General features: G+C 38.7%; 1 protein-coding gene across 1 annotated transcript; it reads left to right on the top strand.

The window, feature by feature from the left end:
- On the top strand, window positions 1–15,932 carry LOC139310795 (hepatic lectin-like). The gene is made up of 6 exons (XM_070935025.1): window positions 1–85; window positions 4,664–4,765; window positions 12,594–12,668; window positions 13,024–13,175; window positions 13,846–13,958; window positions 15,197–15,932. The coding sequence occupies exons 1-6, from the start codon at window positions 43–45 to the stop codon at window positions 15,360–15,362; spliced, it is 651 nt and encodes a 216-aa protein (XP_070791126.1). The 5' UTR covers window positions 1–42; the 3' UTR covers window positions 15,363–15,932.
- Window positions 15,933–19,122: the final 3,190 nt, after the last annotated feature.

The raw sequence follows: 19,122 nt of genomic DNA on the forward strand, positions 1-19,122 counted from the left end.
GAAGTGTTTCCAAATAACGCAAAAGGTGCACAGCTTTCCAAGATGGATGAAGAAAAATTTGCAGATGATTTCCGGACATATAAAGGTATCAATCTATCTTCCCATTCAGGATGTAGTGTCTTTCTAACTGAAATATAGACTTATCCTGGAGGATCCCTTGCTTTCATATCAAGTTGGGTTCTCTATAATCAGGTTTTTGAAGCCTCTTTTCCAGATGACTCAAGAGGTGTGGTGAGTGGCAACCAGGGAGTAAAACATGTTTATGACAGTAACTGATAGAAGTTTGTCTGGTACCTATGCAGCTGCCTTTTCAGCACTGGGTAAAGATCTTTCCACTTCCAGTTTTTAAAATTCTTTTATGCTCCATATTTCAGGTGATTTTCCTGCTTGATATGACATCTCATATTTTATGTTTAGTGTTCCTTCATTAATTTGTTTTTCCACACATAATCCCATGTCTTTTTTTTTTCCTTTGAAGGCAACCAGGTTTCAAATAAATAAGTTGCTAGAAGTGAAACTTCCAAATTCCCACTCATCTAAAGTATTCATCTATCTGCCAGAAAATAACAAATAGGTGCTTTAGCTAGAAATATCTGAAGAAAAATTAGGGGTCACAGCATCCAAGCAGTAGCATGAATGGGTTTTTTTTAATGACATGTTTAGACACAACAATTCCAAACTGCATCAAGAGTATGGAGGGGGGTGGCAATAGACTTTAAATTTTTGCTCCTCTTAACTCCTAATCCCACCCAATATGATTTGGTACCGAAGTATCCTCAGGATTCCCTACTCTGGTCAATACTGGCCTGATCAATTAGCTCTAACAGGAAGAAGCTGCTCCAAATCCCACATGAGAAGTTCAGGGGGCTGAAGTGAGGCGGTGCTGCATTTCTGTAGCATTGCTGACATTGTGTATATAAACAACTCTTTCTCACAATCTTAAAATGTGTAGACCTCATTCAACAGCCAACATTGCTGGCTAGGAAATACTGGGATCTGAAGTCCACACATTGTAAACTTGCTAAGGTTGAGGAATATTGGTATAGAGTAAATAAGATTACCTTGACAGAAATATATACAGTAGAGGCCAAAATTGTGGAAACCTTTTGGGAAAAGTGTATTTTCTAAAACTAGCTAATAACACTACTTTTTTTTTTTTTGAGTAGTACCATAAAATTATATATCAATGGAAAGATAATTTAATCAAGAATGTAATGCAATAATTTTTATGAAGGATTTGCTATAAGAATAGCAGTTACAGTATAAAGAAGAAAAGTGAAACACGTAGAAAAAACGAGATATACAAAAATTATCACCATGTCAGTTAATACTTGGTTGGGTAACCTTTAGCATGAATTATGGCCTTACAACGTCTTCCCATGGAGTGAACCAAGTCTTTTAGTTCTGCAGCTGTTATAATGTGAAACCAAGATTGAATGATTGCTTCTATTAAGTGGGTTTTATTGTTTTTTTGTCGCTTCTGACTAACAAGTTTCTTTAGTAGGCTGCATAGATTTTCAATTGGGTTAAGATCTGGGGTAGTCCCAAGCCATTCCAGTAGTGGAATATGATTATCTTGGTGTCAGCGTCTCACTTGGCTCTCCAAAAAAAAGTGGTGTTATTAGCCATCAAACCTCCAAAATACACTTTTCCCAAAAGATGTTCCACAATTTTGGCCACCACTGTAGGAACTATTACCTAGGCAAAAGAGACTAAAGCATTGCTTGAGTGCTAAACTATGAGATAACATTCAGAGGCAGCTCAGGCAGACACTTCCCTAATTCACTAAAACTGTAAAAAGGAGGAAGACACATAACAGTCTGAATAAAAATAGTTTTATCCTGTAGTGGAGTCTAATTTACCTAGTGAGGTTGACACTGAACAACAGCCTCCCCATAGAGATCAGACTGACTTCCTCCGTTGGTACTTCTGAAGCCCTTCAAGACCCAACTATTTCAAAGAGCCTTCCCTTAATGTGAACATTGCTATTCTGTTTTTATTCCTTTTGTAGCATACATTGTACACAAATGGAGGCAAATATATATTGTACAGTTTCAATTTTTCAATTGTTTTAACAGCTGTTTTATTGATATTGTGCATGCTTTGACTTTTACTTGTTCTGTTACCTGCCAAGGGTCTTTTCTTATTGCAGTAGCATAGAAGTACCTGTAATATACTAAAGATAAATGATGTGGTCCTGATGCAGATTGAGGATGCCATATACTAGGGGTCAGCAACCTGCAGCTCTGGAGCCGCATGTGCCTCTTTCACCCCTCTGCTGCGGCTCCCTGTCACTCAAAATATGCGTCACAACTGCCAATGTGTGACACCCGCAGGCACGCAATTATTGAGCTTTTCAACCCACAGTAGGCCAACCATGGATAAATCCAAGAAAAGAAAAATTTCAGAAGAAAAATAGAACATTTAATTCAACTACATATGCTAGTTTTGGGGCTGCTCAAGAAATAGTCAGGCACGGGAAGGGTTTTGTGGCTCCCGGTGTTTTCTTTTCTGTGGGAAATGGGTCCAAATGGCTCTTTGAGTGTTTAAAGTTGCAGATCTCTGCCATATACAGTAGAACCTCTGGTCACGGACACTTCTGACCACGACCAAATCAGGTTCTGACCAAAAAAATGCACTTTTTTTTTTTGCAGCCGATTTCCCCTTCCGCACCATTTTTTTTGTAAGTGCCAAATTTCCAAAATTAGGTTCAGGTCATGACCAAATCGGTTTGTGACCAAAGTTATGGAATGAATTATGGTTGTGACCAGAGGTTCTACTGTATTTTACATTGACCAAAAAGACTTCATTCAGCCATGTGAAGAGTTCTTCCAGTGTAGATAACAGCAAAAGAGGTGATCTAGTTAAGGCAATGGAATCCTGTTATTAACCAGCCTTGAGTTGGATAAGCATGACTATTATTTACTTTTTTAAAAGCCGTTGGGCAAATTGCTAATTGTTTAGAAAAGCTTTGCTTGTAAATTAGTCATACCTCTTGAAAAAAATCTAGCTAGCTAAAAATGTAGAACTATATTCATTACTACAGAATGAGGCCCATTTTTCCTATTATGCAAATTCCAGCAGGACAGTTAATAAGGCATTTATTTACTTACCATTAGGACAAATGGGACTGATTAGGTTGCAGCTTTGTGCACATTTCCAGATCACTGCAAGATTCAGCAGAGCTGAATAGAGAGCTGAACTTTTGGACTGTGACTTTCATGTTTTGCCCTGGAAAGATGGCCTGTTAACTTTCATTTTAGTTTATCTTTCAGGGTGGTTTAAATGTGTTTCGAGCTAGTTTGACTCCTGACAACTGCCTGCACCAGTCCCTGCAGTTTTCTTAGTGTGGTTTTGGAATTGGTTTGCTCTTGCCTGCTTCACAAAGCTGACACAGGGTGACTAACACAAGGATCCCCAGCTGACACTATTCCTAAGGCAGGACTAGCACTCATAGCCTCCTGGTTTCTAGCCTGGTTTCTAGATATGGTCTTAACCACCATATCAAACTGCCTCAATTTTTAGGATAGTGTTGCAAAAAGAACTTGTTATAAAGTTCTAGAGAAGGTTATTTAAGCACATATGTACATACACATACAATCTTTCTCAAACACATACTGCAAACCCCTTAAATTGTTCCTGGCCTGATGCCAGTGGAACTCTAAAATGACTTAAGCAAATGTTGTTCAGATGTGGATGCTTTGTTGATAAGTTGCTAAGTATTCAGTCTATGGGTTATCACAGTCCCTGGCAGAAAATCCGGGGAATTGTCTATAGCAGGTGTCTGCAACCTTAAACACTCAAAGAGCCATTTGGACCTATTTCCCCACAGAAAAGAAAACACCGGGAGCCACAAAACCTGGGTAGGCATGGCCAACTCGACGTCACTCACTCCCACCCACCAGTCACAGGACTGTTTCTCTCTGTCTATCTCTGTCTCTGTGTCTCTTGTCTCTCTCTCTCTCTCTCTCTCTCTTTCCCTCCCCCTCCCTCTCCCTCTCTGTCTCTCTCTTTCCCTCCCCATCTCTCTCTTTCCCTCCCTCTCTCTTTCTCTCTGTCTTTCTCTCTTTCCCTCCTCCTCTTTCCTTCTCCCCTTCCTCCCTCTCTTTCTCTCTCTCTCTCCCTCTCTCTCTCTTCCCCCTCTCTCTTTCTCTTCCCCCCCTCTCTGTCTCTCTCTTTCCCTCCCTATCTCTCTATGTCTATCTCTCTTTCCCTTCCTCTCTTTCTCTCTCTCTCTCTCTCTCTCTCTCTCTTTCTTTCTTTCTCTCTTTTTCTTTCTCTCTCTTTCTGCCCCCTATTTGATGATGATTTTAAAAAATCAAGGACATATACCAACCTACACTTAATTTCCACTTGCTTTTGGAATTGCATCCACTTGGAATGCAATTTCCAGCATGCTATTAAAAATAAGCCTCTTAACCTAAAAAAGGTTGCCCATTCTAAAGAAGACCTGAATAGAATCCAGTATATCTACAAAACAAGGTCTGTAAACCATTTATTAATGAAAGCTTCATTCTCCAAATTGTTGAAATAAATATAAGATGTCTGAAAAAGCACACAGCTTAGGCCAATTCTCTTTTTTGCTATAAGGAATATCCACAGAAACTCCTACCCATTAATTGGATAACATTTCTACATTTTCATTCTTTCTTTTCATATAAAGGAGGAAGAAACCTGATCCCAAAATCATTCTTTCTAATTTATGTGCTACTGGGTATCTCTTATTTGTTCATTTTCATTGGCTATGCGGTGGCCTTCTCCAAAGGTATGTTTTTCCCCCTTTATGTTTTGCAATATCTCATGTAATAAAAGAGGGAACTTCTAAGGAAAGCTGCAAAACTCAGAACAGGTTTCCAGTTTTTCCTCTTTGATTTTTGGCTCAAATGGCCAGAAGAATATTGACTCTAAAGCAAGATGGAGGATCTTTGTGGTAAATTATGTGTAAAAGGAACACTGGATAAATTTGCAGCATTGAGCTAATTTGCAGCATTGAGCCTTTCTCAACACTATCTTCCACTTGTGCAATACTCCCTGCACAATGTAGGCAGGGGTGGGTTCTACTTACCTTTACTACCGGTTCGCAGTGGGAGCGTGTGCTTCTGAGCATGTGCAGATCACCCATGATGATGTGGCAGGTGGGCGGAGCCTCCTGCCGGTTTTACTACCAGTTCTATAGAACTGGACAGAACTGGGAGCAACCCACCACTAAATCTAGGGATCTTGGGAATTGTACTCCAATAGATTTCAGGAAGGCTTCTTAATACAATTAGTCCTTGATTTATGAGCATAACTGGGTCCAGAATTTCCATTACTAAGCAAAGCAATTGTTAAGTGAGTCACACCTGATTTTATGAACTTTTTTGCTATGGTTGTTAAGCAAATCATTGCAGTTAAGTGAATTATGTGGCTGTTAAGTGAATCCAGTTTCTCCCATTGCCTTTGCTTGTCAGAAACTGGCTGGGAAGGTCGCAAATGGTGATCGCATGATCCCAGGATGCTGCAACCATTGTAAATACCTGCTGGTTGCCAGGTGTCCAAATGTTGATCACATGATCATGGAGATGGTTCTGAGTGTGAGAACCAGTTGTAAATCACGTTTTTCAGTGCCATTGAAACTTCAAACAATCACTAAGTGAATAGCTGTAAGTCAAAGACCACCTGTAAGCAGCCTTCTGGCTTTATGAACTCTATACACCTCTCCGGTACTGAGATGGGAATGAAAATATGGTTTTGAGGAAACTCAAACATGGAATCCACTGTTTTTTTTTGGTTTTTTTTTTATTGCAAAAGTTTTACAATTAGATTTTCACCCCTTTTTTCACCCCCCCACCTCCCTCCACAAACCCTCCCTAACCCTCCCTAACCCTCCCCCCCCCAGACTTCCCTATTATATACTCATAACTAGTAACACTAGTAAACAAGCTTAAACCCATCCCTCCCCCTGTATAATTTTTCCTCTTTATCTCTTTACATTAAAATATTTCTAATACATTAAAATATTTCTAATACATTATTTTCAAATAAAAGCTATTTGATACTTTCTAGTTTGGTATTTGTTCTGAACATATTCTATCCACCTTTTCCATTCCCATTCATAAGTCTCTTGTGAACAGTCTTTTAAATATGCTGAAATCTTCGCCATCTCAGCAAAACTAGCCATCTTCAAAGTCCATTCCTCGATAGTGGGTAAAGCTTCATTCTTCCAATATTTACCTATCAACAATCTTGCTGCTGTTATCATATACAATATCAGTTTTATCTCACCCCGTGTAAAACCCTTAACTATACCCAATAAAAACAACTGTGGAGAAAATTGAATTTTTTTCCTCAAAACATTCTGCATGACCCACCAAATTTTTATCCAAAAAGCCTTAACTTTCCTACAGGTCCACCAAACATGATAATACGTGGCATCTAAACATTCACATCTCCAACATTTTGGCTGAACATTAGGGTACATACATGACAACTTTTTGGGATCTAAATGCCATCTATAAAACATTTTATAAAAATTTTCTCTCAGGTTTTGCGACTGTGTAAATTTAACATTCTGAACCCAAATTTTTTCCCATGTTTCCAGCATCACTGGTTCTTCAAAATTCTGTGCCCACTTAATCATACAGTCTTTAACTAATTCAGTTTCTGAATCTCTTTCTAGCAAAACATTATAAAGCCTTTTGATATGCATTGGACCTTTCTCTCTTATATGTCTAACCAATTCTTCCTCATGCAACATAATACCAGTTTTTTGGTCCTCTTGCCATCTCAATTGTAATTGATTATATTGTAACCAAGTTAGATTAAGCCCTTCATCCAACAGTGTCTGTAATGTCTTCAGCTGCCATCTGCCCGCATCTGTAAAAAGAACCTCTTTGTATAAAAACCCCCCGAGTGACATTATATTTGTATTCCACAAAGTATGACCAAGATCCAGCCATAGCGGTATTTTGTAATCCCATTTGAGTCGGTGCTTCTTCCAAACTCTCATCAAAGAGTCTCTAAGTATATGACTTTTAAATACTTTATCAACTTTGTCATCGTAGAATAAGTAGGCATGCCATCCAAGTTCAAGGTCAAAACTTTCTGCTTTCAATATTCCAGTCTTTTTACTTCCAAACCAATCACTTGTTAAAGTTAAAGCTGCTGCATCATAATATAACTGTAGGTTTGGGAGTTTAAGACCTCCTCTTTCTGGAACATCTTGCATAATTTTCAATTTCACTCTCGGCTTCTTCTCGTTCCAGACAAACTTATTCACACCAGACTGCCAAACTTTCAGTTGTTTATCACTTTTAAGCACCGGAATCATTTGAAACAAAAACAGAAATCTTGGCAAAATGTTCATCTTAACTGCTGCTATTCTTCCAAGTAGAGACAGTTGCAGCTTTTTCCAAGTCTCCATATCCTTCTGAACCTCTCGCCACAACACCTCATAATTATTTTGAAACAATTTCATGTTTGATTCTGCAACCTGAACTCCAAGATATTTTACCTTAGGTACAATTTCAAAACCTGCCCTCCTTTCAAGCTCATGTTTACGATCTTGTGTCATATTTTTAACTATCATTTTAGTCTTTTTTGAATTCAGTCTAAAACCTGAAACTCTACCATAGTCTTGTATAATGTCGTTCATCAGGATTGTTGATTCCATTGGTTGTGATAGGGTAACAACCAGATCATCTGCAAATGCCTTTATTCTATAATCCTCTTGCCTTATCATTATGCCTTTCAAAATTTTAGAGTCCCGTATTGTATTTAGCAAGACTTCCAATGTTAAAATAAATAAAAGTGGGGACAACGGACATCCCTGTCTTGTTCCTTTTTCAATTTTAAACTCTGTCGTCAAACTTCCATTAATAATAATCTGTGCTTTTTGCTCTTGATAAATTGCTGAGATCGCCTGTATAAATTGGTCCCCAAAGCCCATCTTTTTTAAAGTCTTTAGTAGAAAATTCCAATCCACTCTATCAAAGGCCTTCTCTGCATCCAAAAAAACCAGCACTGCAGGAATCTGTTTATTCTTATCAAGATATTCCAATAAGTCTATTACTTGCCTTACATTGTCCTTCATATATCTACCCTCAATAAATCCCGCTTGGTCCTCATGAATCACCTTTTGGATTACTGGCATCAACCTGTTGGCTAATACCTTCGCATAAATTTTATAGTCTGTATTCAAAAGAGATATTGGTCTATAATTCTCTGGTTTTTTAGGACCAACTTGTTCTTTTGGTATCAAAGATATATAAGCAGTTGTCCAAGATGGGGGTATTTTACCCCCTTGTTGAATATTGCAAAATAAATCTCTAAGTTGTCCCACCATTTCAGCTTGTAAAGTTTTATAATACACTGCAGTCAAACCATCCGTGCCAGGAGCTTTGGCTGTTTTTAGCTGTTTAATTGCTGCTGTTATCTCCTCCTCTGTTATAAGATAATTCATTCTTTCCTTTTGTTGATCGGTAATTTTTGTAACTCTCTTATCATTTAAATATTTTTCTATAAGTCCATTCTGCACCTCTTCTTTGGCATATAATTTAGTATAATAGTCCACAAAAGCTTCTTTAATTAATTTTTGTTGAAAGATTTCTTTCCCTCCAATATCAATACGATCGATAATCCGTGCACTTTGTTTTTTCCTCAATGTGTAAGCCAACCATCTGCCCGGTTTATTAGCGTTGCAAAATGTGTTATGCTTCGCGTATTGTAGGCTTGTTGCAACTTGTTCCGCCATAAGCATTTGAAATTGATCTTTCAAAAGTTTTATAGCACTTCGTATTCTTTCATCTGATGGGTTTTTAATAAGTAACTGTTCTTTATTCTTTATTTCCATTTCCAACTCAGATCTTTTCTTTTGTCGGAGCAGTCTATGTTTAGAATTCATATAGATAAGTACCCCTCTCATATAAGCTTTACTTGCGTCCCAAACAATTTCAATTGGGGTACCTTTATTCAAATTTATTTCAAAAAATTCTTTCAAATGCTTTTTAAGTTCTATTGTATTTTTTTCATATCTAAACAAGTTCTCATTTAATCTCCAAGAACGTCTCTCAACCTTATCCATCTCAATTTCTATCCATACAGGGCTATGGTCAGTCAAAGTTCTTGGAAAAATCTTTGTTCTTTTTGTCTTAACAAGTAGATCATTTGACAACAGAATAAAATCAATCCTAGAAAAGGATCTATGTCTATCAGAAAAGAAAGTGTAATCCAATTCATTTGGATTATGTATTCTCCAAACATCTTTTAATTCCATATCTTCTTTCATATCAAAAAAAGTCTGTGGTAGTCTAATTCTAGACTTTGCCAAGCTCTTTTTATCTAGTTTAGAATCAATTACTCCATTCCAGTCTCCCATAATTAAAATAGATCTATAGTCCCATTGCAATATTTTAGTATGTAACATCTTATAAAAATAGTCCTGTTGTTGGTTGGGAGCATAAATTCCAATCAAAAGAATTTGTCCATTTGCTGTAAGCAATTCAATTGCTACAAACCTACCATCTTGATCTGCTTCTATAACTTTCGCTGTTAATTTTTTATTTACATAAATAACCACACCATTCTTTTTCTGCGAAGTTGAAGATATATAATGTGCTCCTAGTTTTGGATTTATCAAATATTTTTGATCTTGAGTTGTGATATGCGTTTCTTGTAAACATATTATATCATTATTAAATTGTTTCAAATATGTAAATAATTTCTTCCTTTTCTGTGCTGAGTTCAACCCATTAACATTCCAAGATAGACATTTAAAGGTCATCAGCCTCTTTCTGTAGCGCAGAGCAAAATATTTGAAGTTCATCCGAGAGCTTCGATCTCGCTCCTCCCATAGCGCCACTCTCTTGTACGGTACTCTTAACTGCCTTCTTGTCTTGTCTTTCCTGTTGTTGTTGTTGCTTTTGTTTAAGTAGCTTGGATTGAGCTCTAGTTATACGTTGATCTTTAACTTCAGTCAACTGAATCAAATCCAAAATTGGAGAAGAATCCAACAAGGGCTCACTCAGAAAACCTCCTTCTGCACCTTGCACTATTTCTAATTCCTGCTTAGACTGTTCTTTCAATTGCCTCTCTTCACTCTCCTTAATCTCCAAAACTGTAGATGTACGTGGAGATGGTGTTCTTTCCTTAAGAATAGTACTATAAAAGTGTTGTGCCTTCTCCACGGTATTCAACCGATATCCTTCTCCCTTATATCTAAAAATTATCCCAGCTGGTGCGTCCCACCGGAAGGGTATCTGTAAGTTTTTCAATTCCTTAACAAGAAAATCAAATTCTTTTCTAACTTTCAACATTTTAGGAGGTAATTCTTTAAAAATTTCAAGTTGTGAACCCCCCACTTGTACAGAAGTATGAAAAGATTTTTGCAGGATATCATTTCTAATTTCTCTGTCGGTAAAGTATATGACCACATCTCTGGGCAGTTGTCTTTGTCTGGCCACCCAAGAGTTCACTCTGTAAATTTTATCTATTTTATGAAATACCAAATCAGGATTAGCTTGTAAAATCTTAGCCAAGGCTTCAGAGCAAACTTGTCTCAAATCCTGTCTCTCCTCCTCTCGAATTCCCCGAAGCCGTATGGCAAATTCCATCGCCCGGAATTGTATCATAACAATCTCATCTTCAATTCTCTGCATTTTATTATCAACTTCATCAGTTTTATAATCATTGTCTTTCATCTTAACATTAACTTCTGATTTAAGTTCTTCAACTTTAAAATCAACTTTCCCAATAAATTCTGCCAGGCCAGACGCCACTTCTGATATTTTTTTGGTCACCTTATTTTGATTCTGTTTCACCATGTCTTTAACTTCATTAATTTCCTGCATAAATTCCTGATGTGATTTTTGAAATTTATCATCCAAAGTTTTAGAAATAAATTCTTTTAAATCTCCCATATCAAAATCTTTTCCGGTTTCCGTGTCTTCGGCGGCGGCGGTGCCTTTTGAAGCTCCGCCAGCCCCGCCGCTTGTAGAGCCGCTTCGCAACGAAGAAGCGGCTCGAAAACTTCAAAAATCTTTAGGATTTTTGAAGAGAGATCGCAGGGTCCAGGTTGAGCCCCTGCAACCCCCCCAGGGAATAGTTTCTGGGGAGGGAACAGGAGCGGCTCCCATTCAACCTGCTGGAACTCCGGGCGGCGTGGGACAAGTCTGCTTCTGCAGAACAAGCCGGCTACAGGAAACTTTTAATTGAAAGAAAAGGAACCAGCCTTAATAAGCAGCATACTGTTACTTGAACCCTGAAATTCGGAATCGCAAGTATTAGAGTTTTCTTGGCTTTTTAATCTGAGTGAAAAAATGCGGATGAGTGAAAGTGAACTGTAAAAACATGGCGCTTAGCCTCAGACTTAACGAGCGGGTGAGTGTGGATTGCTGAACTCATCTTGCTTTGTTACAAAGTTTCTAAACTGATACGAAGTTGCTTCGCTTGCAACAAGAGAAATAAGAGAGAAATTTCTCCTTTTTCAATACTGGACTTTGCTTTACTTTGGTTCTTATTTGATTAAATCTGGGGGACTTTTTTAGAAGTCTTTGTGGAGGTGGGAGAGGAAGAAGAACTTCCCTTTTTAGTAAAACTAGCCTACGTGACAGGATGGCCTCAAAGAAGCAGGAAGTGAAGGCAACAGGAGGTGGATCTCCCACACATAAAACGCAACCTCCCCTTGCACAACAGACACAGACTCAGAAAAAAGGAATCCACTGTTTTTACCTAAGGTTAGATCAGTCTTCCTCAATCTAGAGCAGGGGTGTCCAGCCTGTGTTGTCATGTTGTCATCACGTGACGTATCACGACTTTTTCCCCCTTCGCTAAAATGGGGGTGGGCATGGCTAGCACGTGACACATCTGGGCTGCGGGCCACGGGCCGCAAGTTTGACACCCCTGATCTAGAGCCATCCAGTTATATTGGATTTTAATTCTCAGTTGCTCCAGCCAGCACAGCCAGATCAGGCAGTCTGGGGATATATGAAAGTTGGTACCTAATACATATCTGCAATGTAAATACAGCTTTAACCTTGCAAAGAATTTGCCAACAGCTGTTCTGTTCAGTTTGGTATTGTTGTTTGGTAGAATTTTATAATTACAAACTGAGTTTCCCTGGCACAATGACATTTCCTTCTCATTCTCCAATGCCATTCCCACTGCTCTTTGTTACTACAGTTGTATACAATAGCTATTGCAGAACGGTACTATACAACAAAGTATAGGATTTGTTGCTGAGCAGTTCTGTTCTTATGTATTATTGTAGATAAATGCCATCTTTCAGGGAAAAGTCGTATCAAATCAGTGTGTAAGGTGCACCATTTTCATTAATAAAATCATAGTTAAGTAGAACTTTGGAGATTGTTTCCACTGAAACATTGAAACCATTGTCCCAATGATGTTGGGCTATCCAACTGGAACAGATTCTGAGGTGGGCTTTATTTGCTTGGCTTCTATTCCAGGAAGATTCCAAAGGCCATTAGTAGCAACAATCCTGTAGTGACCAAAATGAAACAGCCTTACAAGAGCAGCTTCTGAGATTCTGTTCTTACTATAAAGAGTGACATTGCAAGGTTTCTAACGTGCATTTCTTTCCCTTCCCTTTACAATCTTAGTCTCAACAATTTCATCTGAACTCAACAAGATGACAGTCAATTTTTCAAAGGATCCCTTTGGCCACGACTTTCACTGTAAGTTTCTATAGTTCCCTTTCTGGTCTCTACTTCATGGGGCAATTCTGCTCCAGGTTCTTCTTCTTCTTCTTCTTCTTCTTCTTCTTCTTCTTCTTCTTCTTCTTCTTCTTCTTCTTCTTCTTCTTCTCCTTCTCCTTCTCCTTCTCCTTCTTTATTTTTGACAATTCTGCTGACCAAGGTCAAAAAACAGTACTACTTTAGTGCATGTCTCTGCAGGACATATCTAGCTTTGCCTATGCAGCTTGTTTTTATCAGTCCTTATCATCAGAAAAGTCTTCTTGATCTTGCATGCATTGTCAAGCCAAACCAATATCAATTTTTGACTTTATTTTTTTTTCCTCCTGTTGCTCAGTGTTCCCATGTGGTGCTGACACTAGACAATGGGAATATTTTGGTGGAAAGTGTTACTTCTTCTCCCTGAAGTCAATTCCCTGGCATGACGCCAAGGCAGACTGTGAACGCAAACAATCACAGTTGGTCATCATTGATAGTCTTGGAAAACAGGTAAGATGGGATACCTACAAATTTGATGTAAACTTTCCTCCCAGGACATAGCAAGCATGAATAAAACTAAGGTATCATTTGTTTCCTATCTTGGGTGCCTTGCTCTGGTTCAGATGGCATTCACTTCTAGAGTTTATCATGTTATGCAGGTTTGCAGGTGTGACTTGGTGAAAAATAAAAGACTGAATCTGGGTTTGACTTAATAAGTCAAATGCATTTATTCAGCTGAATAAAGACCGATCTTCCTGAAGGTGGAGGAACCTTGAAGACAGTGTGAGGCAGATATTTATACATTTCTTTGCTTTCACTTAGTTTCATAAGAAAACACTGGCACACAATTGATAAGTAAGGTATAGAAATATAGAAATTATAAAAATAGTCAAGCATGCCTTCTGTGGTTTTGGTCACATGCCTAACCCCTAGGCTAGTGGTTTCCCGTGAAACTTTTCTTGGCCTCAAACGACTGCTGAGGCCTGAACTTTAGCCTTGCCATCTTAACATATGAGAAATCATCAATTTCATCAGATTCCTGATCAACAATAAGAAGTAACTCGAGTGCCATTTTTCTCCTTTCTTCTGTTTTATGGTTACAAAGGAAATAGCATTTTTATTCTTGCACTGCCACAGTCCAAATGCCATCATTCAAATTTCTTGGATTTTTCTCTTGCAGAATTTCATACAGACTCGGACCAGAAATGAACGTTTTTGGATCGGTCTCCATGACCAACATATGGAAGGAGATTGGAAATGGTTGGATGGCAGTAATTACAGAAACGGCTTTCAGTGAGCACTGAATATTTGTTGTTGTTGTTGTTGTTGTTGTTTGTTGTTGTTGTTGTTGTTGTTGAATTTGATTTATATGCCGCCCTTCTTCGGAGACTCAGGGCGGCTTACAATGTGCTCAGCAATAGCCTTCATCCTTTTGTATATTTATACAAAGTCAGCTTATTGCCCCCACAACTGGGTCCTCAATTTACCTACCTTAGAAAGGATGGAAGGCTGAGTCAACCTTGAGCCTTGGCGAGATTCGAACCTGCAGTAATTGCAGGCAGCTGGTCTTAATAACCAGCTTAATAACAGGGTGCCTTAGACCACTGTACTACCAAGGCTCCTGTTGTTGTTGCTGCTGTTGCTGTTAGCAGAGTTGGGGAACACATGGCTCTTCAACTGTTGCTGAACTTCACCTCCCAGCTGCCCTGCCAGCACTGTCAAGGTTGAGGGATATATTGCGAACTGTGGTTCATCACCAACTGAATGGCTACCATTTGCTTACCCATCATGAAGCAAAAATTCAACTTCAATTCCAGTTTTTTCCAATATCTCTGAATTCTGAAAGGCAGAATAGCAATAGCAATAGCACTTAGATTTATATACTGCTTCATAGTGCTTTACAGCCGTCTCTAAGCGGTTTAAAGAGTCAGTCTATTGCCCCCAACAATCTGGGTCCCCATTTTACCAACCTCGGAAGGATGGAAAGCTGAGTCAATCTTGAGTCTGGTGAGATTCGATCTGCCAAACTGCTGGCAGCCGGTGATCAGCAAAAATAGCCTGCAGTACTGCACTCTAACCACTGTGCCACCGTGGCTCTTTTTATAATAAGTGAATAATAAGTGAAAGACTGGCTTCAAACATCATACCAAGCTATAAAATGATTTAATGTTGGCTTAACATGACATGTGAACTCAACCAGCAATCACTCATAGCAACATAATGCCCCTCAACATCCTTCAGACTTGTAACCCTATAATCACATGACCTAAAATAGGCCACATAAATCCATTTATTTCCAGGCAAGGTGATTTGGAGCCTATACCATTTAGGAAATCTATTTCGCTGTGAGGCTCATGAGGAATTTCCACTTTCATTTAGAAACATTTATCAGTAAAATGTTTACTATTTAGAAATGTTTAGGAAACAATAGCTTGATAGCTCTAGAAATACGTTTATTGAATTTGAGATTATTTTTTGACTATTTGGGATAAAAAAAAAAAAACATGCACCATCTCTTGCTTCCATCTCAGGAATTGGAAGACAGGTGAACCCAACACTTACCAGGGTCGTGATGAGGACTGTGGCCAGCTTTGGATTAATGGTGAATGGAATGATTACATCTGCTCATCCGACAGCTATTATGTCTGTGAAAAGGCCATACCAAGCCCACCCAAAGCAGCCTCAAAGCAGCCCTGAACCTTGAAGCAGAACGTCTAGAAAGCAATTTGGAAGGAAAGACTGCAGCCTTCACATCATGACTGACAAAGCAGCACTACACTTTTCTTAGACTAAGATCTCAATTTAACATGGAAGCAGTACCATATTGGTAGCTCTGGATTATCTGGCAGTTCTGTAGCTAAATCTAAATTATGCGTGTAAATTTTCTAAGCAATTGTTTCCTGAAATCTGGAGGAACCAAATACTAATCTATCTCTGAAATCATGATATATGGGAGATAAATTTAATGCCATTAGGCATAATATAAATGTTCTTACTATTGTATGTCATTATATGAGTCACTGAACAATGTGAAAATATTAAACTTAAACTACAAAAAAAAAATCACTAGTTATACCTCATATTTGCACAATAGTAATTACAACCACAGGGGAAGAAGATGATGCTGTGTTAAAATTACCAGGGTTCAAGCATTGTATTAAGACATATTTTCTAAACTGTGTGTTATTGAACAAGCCACAGTTGACTTTGTACAGCAGGCTACAAGCTAAGCCATAACTTATAAACTGTAACAGCTGGTATCACATGGCATGCTAATACAAAAATTAACATAGCACGTAATGGTTTGGTGCTCCTGGCTGCTTCCTGTGCAATTCTGCACTCCAATTATACAAATGAAAGTCAAGAAAACACATTGTTCCTTGGACTGCAAAAGGCCAAAGTATGTGTCAAGTATGAGTTAGTTTTTGGTCATGAGGATTTGATGCCGTGTTAGTTGGTAGGTTTGGACCACACATGAAGGAAAGACAAGGTCACATCATCTTGAAACCGCTTTGGTGCAAGTCAACATCTCCATCTAATCTCACACATTAGCAAATCAAGGAACTCTTCAGGATGGGACACATTCGCCATATATGAAATCACACAAGACACCAGTTCAACTAGTGATCTCCATCCACCTTTACAGACAAGAGCTTGAATATGCTTTCTTTCCTAACAAGCATTGCTTTGACTCTTAGCATGGAAAGGGATAGTAGACAGTAACCTTTCAGCTCTTCAGGGGTGGGATTCTACTGGTTCGCACCGGTTATTAAGTAGTTAAGCAGTTCAGAGACCGGTTGTTAGAAGAAATCTTTTGTTTTCTTTCCCCACTTTACAGGGTTAATCCTATAAGGAATTACAACATTTTGGTTGTTAAGAATGCTGCAACAGGCATAAATATGAGGATAATCATAAATGGTCATCAGAAACCACTTTTTTCAGCCCTTTTACTAGTCCCTATGCACATAGCCATGCCTACCCAGTCACATGACCAGCTAGCCACGCTCACTCGGTCACATGACCACCAAGCCATGCCCCCAAATAAGCCATGCCCACAGAACCAGTTGTTTAAAAATTTGAATCCCACCACTGCAGCTCTTAAAGCAGAGCTCCCACACTTTTTTCTTTTGTTGCCCCAAAACCTCCTATCAAAAAGACTTTTTCACCACTTACCAGAGAGTTCTTATTTAAACTTTCCTGTTGTGATTAGAAAATAGGTTCATGTGTCATTGTGGCTTTTACCAAATTTGGGATAATTTACTCAGGTTTGGGAATCACTGGGTTAAGATGCTAAATCAGAGACTTCACGAGCATCCTGGATCATAGTTTCAAAATCCATCTGATGGAAGAAAAAAAACCTTTTTTTAAAACCAGGCTGCTGAGGGAGAGACCAGGACACACAAGAAGGGGAGTTGATGTCTCACCAAATATATTGGGAAAGGATTTTTTTTTTTTAAAAAAAAAAGGAAGTAATTTAAGTACCTTTAGCAGAAAAGAGGAAAACTATTATCTTTCACACATGAAAAACATACACATAAAAACACGGGAACGGTGTTTTTTTTTTAAAAAATGTTTTTATATCAATTTTGCTTCTGTAATTTTGGAAGCCCTCAAAGATTTGAATGCCAGATACAGCCTAGGGACAGTTTTCCTCTGTATGAGGTGTGTGGAAAAGGAATTGTTTTTATTGTGTCACAGTCTGATGTATAAATCTGATCTATAAGTAAACTAGAAAAGTTAAGGAAAATATTTGGATAGGAGACCACAGGAAATTCCATGACTGTAGGGTCTGTTAAACACAGATATTAATTTAACTAAGACTAGACTAGTGGGAAAACAGACACAAGGGAAGTGAATGAAGATACTTCCCCTTACATATCATCAGTTGTCCTGCTGGTAGAATCAGCTCCTAGGTACAAAGAGATGATACAATCTGCAGCAATTCTCAGGGACACAATGACAAGCTGAGGTCACACTGAACTGAGTTCCATTGGAACACTCTGCATCAGAGGTGGGTTTCAGCAGGTTCTGACCAGTTCTGGAGAACCAGTAGTGGAAATTTTGAGTAGTTTAGAGAACCAGTAGTAAAAATTCTGACTGGCCCCGCCCCCATCTATTCTCTGCCTCCCAAGTCCCAGCTGATCGGGAGGGAATGAAGATTTTACAGTATCCTTCCCCTGGAGTGGGGTGAATAGAAATTTTGCAGTATCCTTCTCCTGCCACGCCCACCAAGCCACACCCACAGAACCGGTAGTAAAAAAAATTGAATCTCACCACTGTTCTGCATACAAGGGCCGGTTGGTTGGCTCCATCGAATTTGGAGTGGGATCCTGCAGAGGAAAAAGAACTCATAAATGTTTGTCTGGCAGTGCTTCCCATATGGAACCTATGCTTTTACAACTGAATTAAAGCAGGAGACAGAAATGTAATAGAGCCCACTCTTGGCCCAGAGTCACAGGTTGGGGAAGGACTAGAAGTCACAGTCCCTTGGTTTCTAGCCCAGCATCTTTAGCTGAAATGGCAAAGGAGTTCCAGCAGCAATACCCTCCCAGAATGCTTAGTTTTATCTCCCATCATGCCAAACATGAAGATGGGACATGGAAGATGTAGCTCAAATAAATACAAGAGAACAGGTTGGTGATTTCTGAGTTAAGGATTTCTGCTGACATATCCACCAGTCAGTGTAAATTTTCTCAGTCTGAATCTACTGAGGATAATTGGGCTCTTCACTGAATACTTGTAATATTTTAATTTTAATATATCCCCTACTTTCCTATTAATTATTGGAAGCATCTTATAATTGAGAAAAAGAATAAAATCTGAGCAAAACAACATTACCAATAAAAACAACAATCAGTACTACAGTTGTTGGTTTTATCTGCTGGCAAGATTAGGAAGTGGCATAATATTTACAAGATGCCTAAACCAACAAGAACTATGGATCCTGACTCAGTTCACCTTCCAACAGTGAACTTTGCCAACTGCCAGAGGTCTGAAAAACAGAGAACGCTCCTCCTCCAGCTGTTCCAAATAATATAGTAAGTGTGCTCTACCTTCCAGGGTTATAACCATTCCTGATGAGCTAATTATTACAACGAAGCAATCAATCCTTTGGGAGGAAATAGAACATAGAATAGCAGAGTTGGAAGGGACTTTGCAGGTCATCTAGTCCAATCCCCTGCTTGAGCAGGAGATCCTATACAATTTCAGCCAATTGGCTGTGCAGTCTCTTTTTAAAAGCCTCCGGTGTTGGAGCACACACAACTTTTGAAGGCAAACCATTCTATTGGTTGATTGTTCTCACTGTTAAGAAATTTCTCCTTAGTTCTAGGTTGCTTCTCTCCTTGGTTAGTTTCCATCCATTGTTTCTAGTCCTGCTTTCTGAGCTTTGGAAAATAGTATCACCTTGTCTTGGTGGTATGAGCTGATGAGCTGATGCTGGTCCATTACTTTAAAG

The sequence above is a fragment of the Pituophis catenifer genome, unplaced genomic scaffold (assembly GCF_029215685.1).
Source record: "Pituophis catenifer annectens isolate HBS135680 unplaced genomic scaffold, rPitCat1.0.hap2 SCAF_2, whole genome shotgun sequence".
Lineage (NCBI taxonomy): Eukaryota > Metazoa > Chordata > Lepidosauria > Squamata > Colubridae > Pituophis > Pituophis catenifer.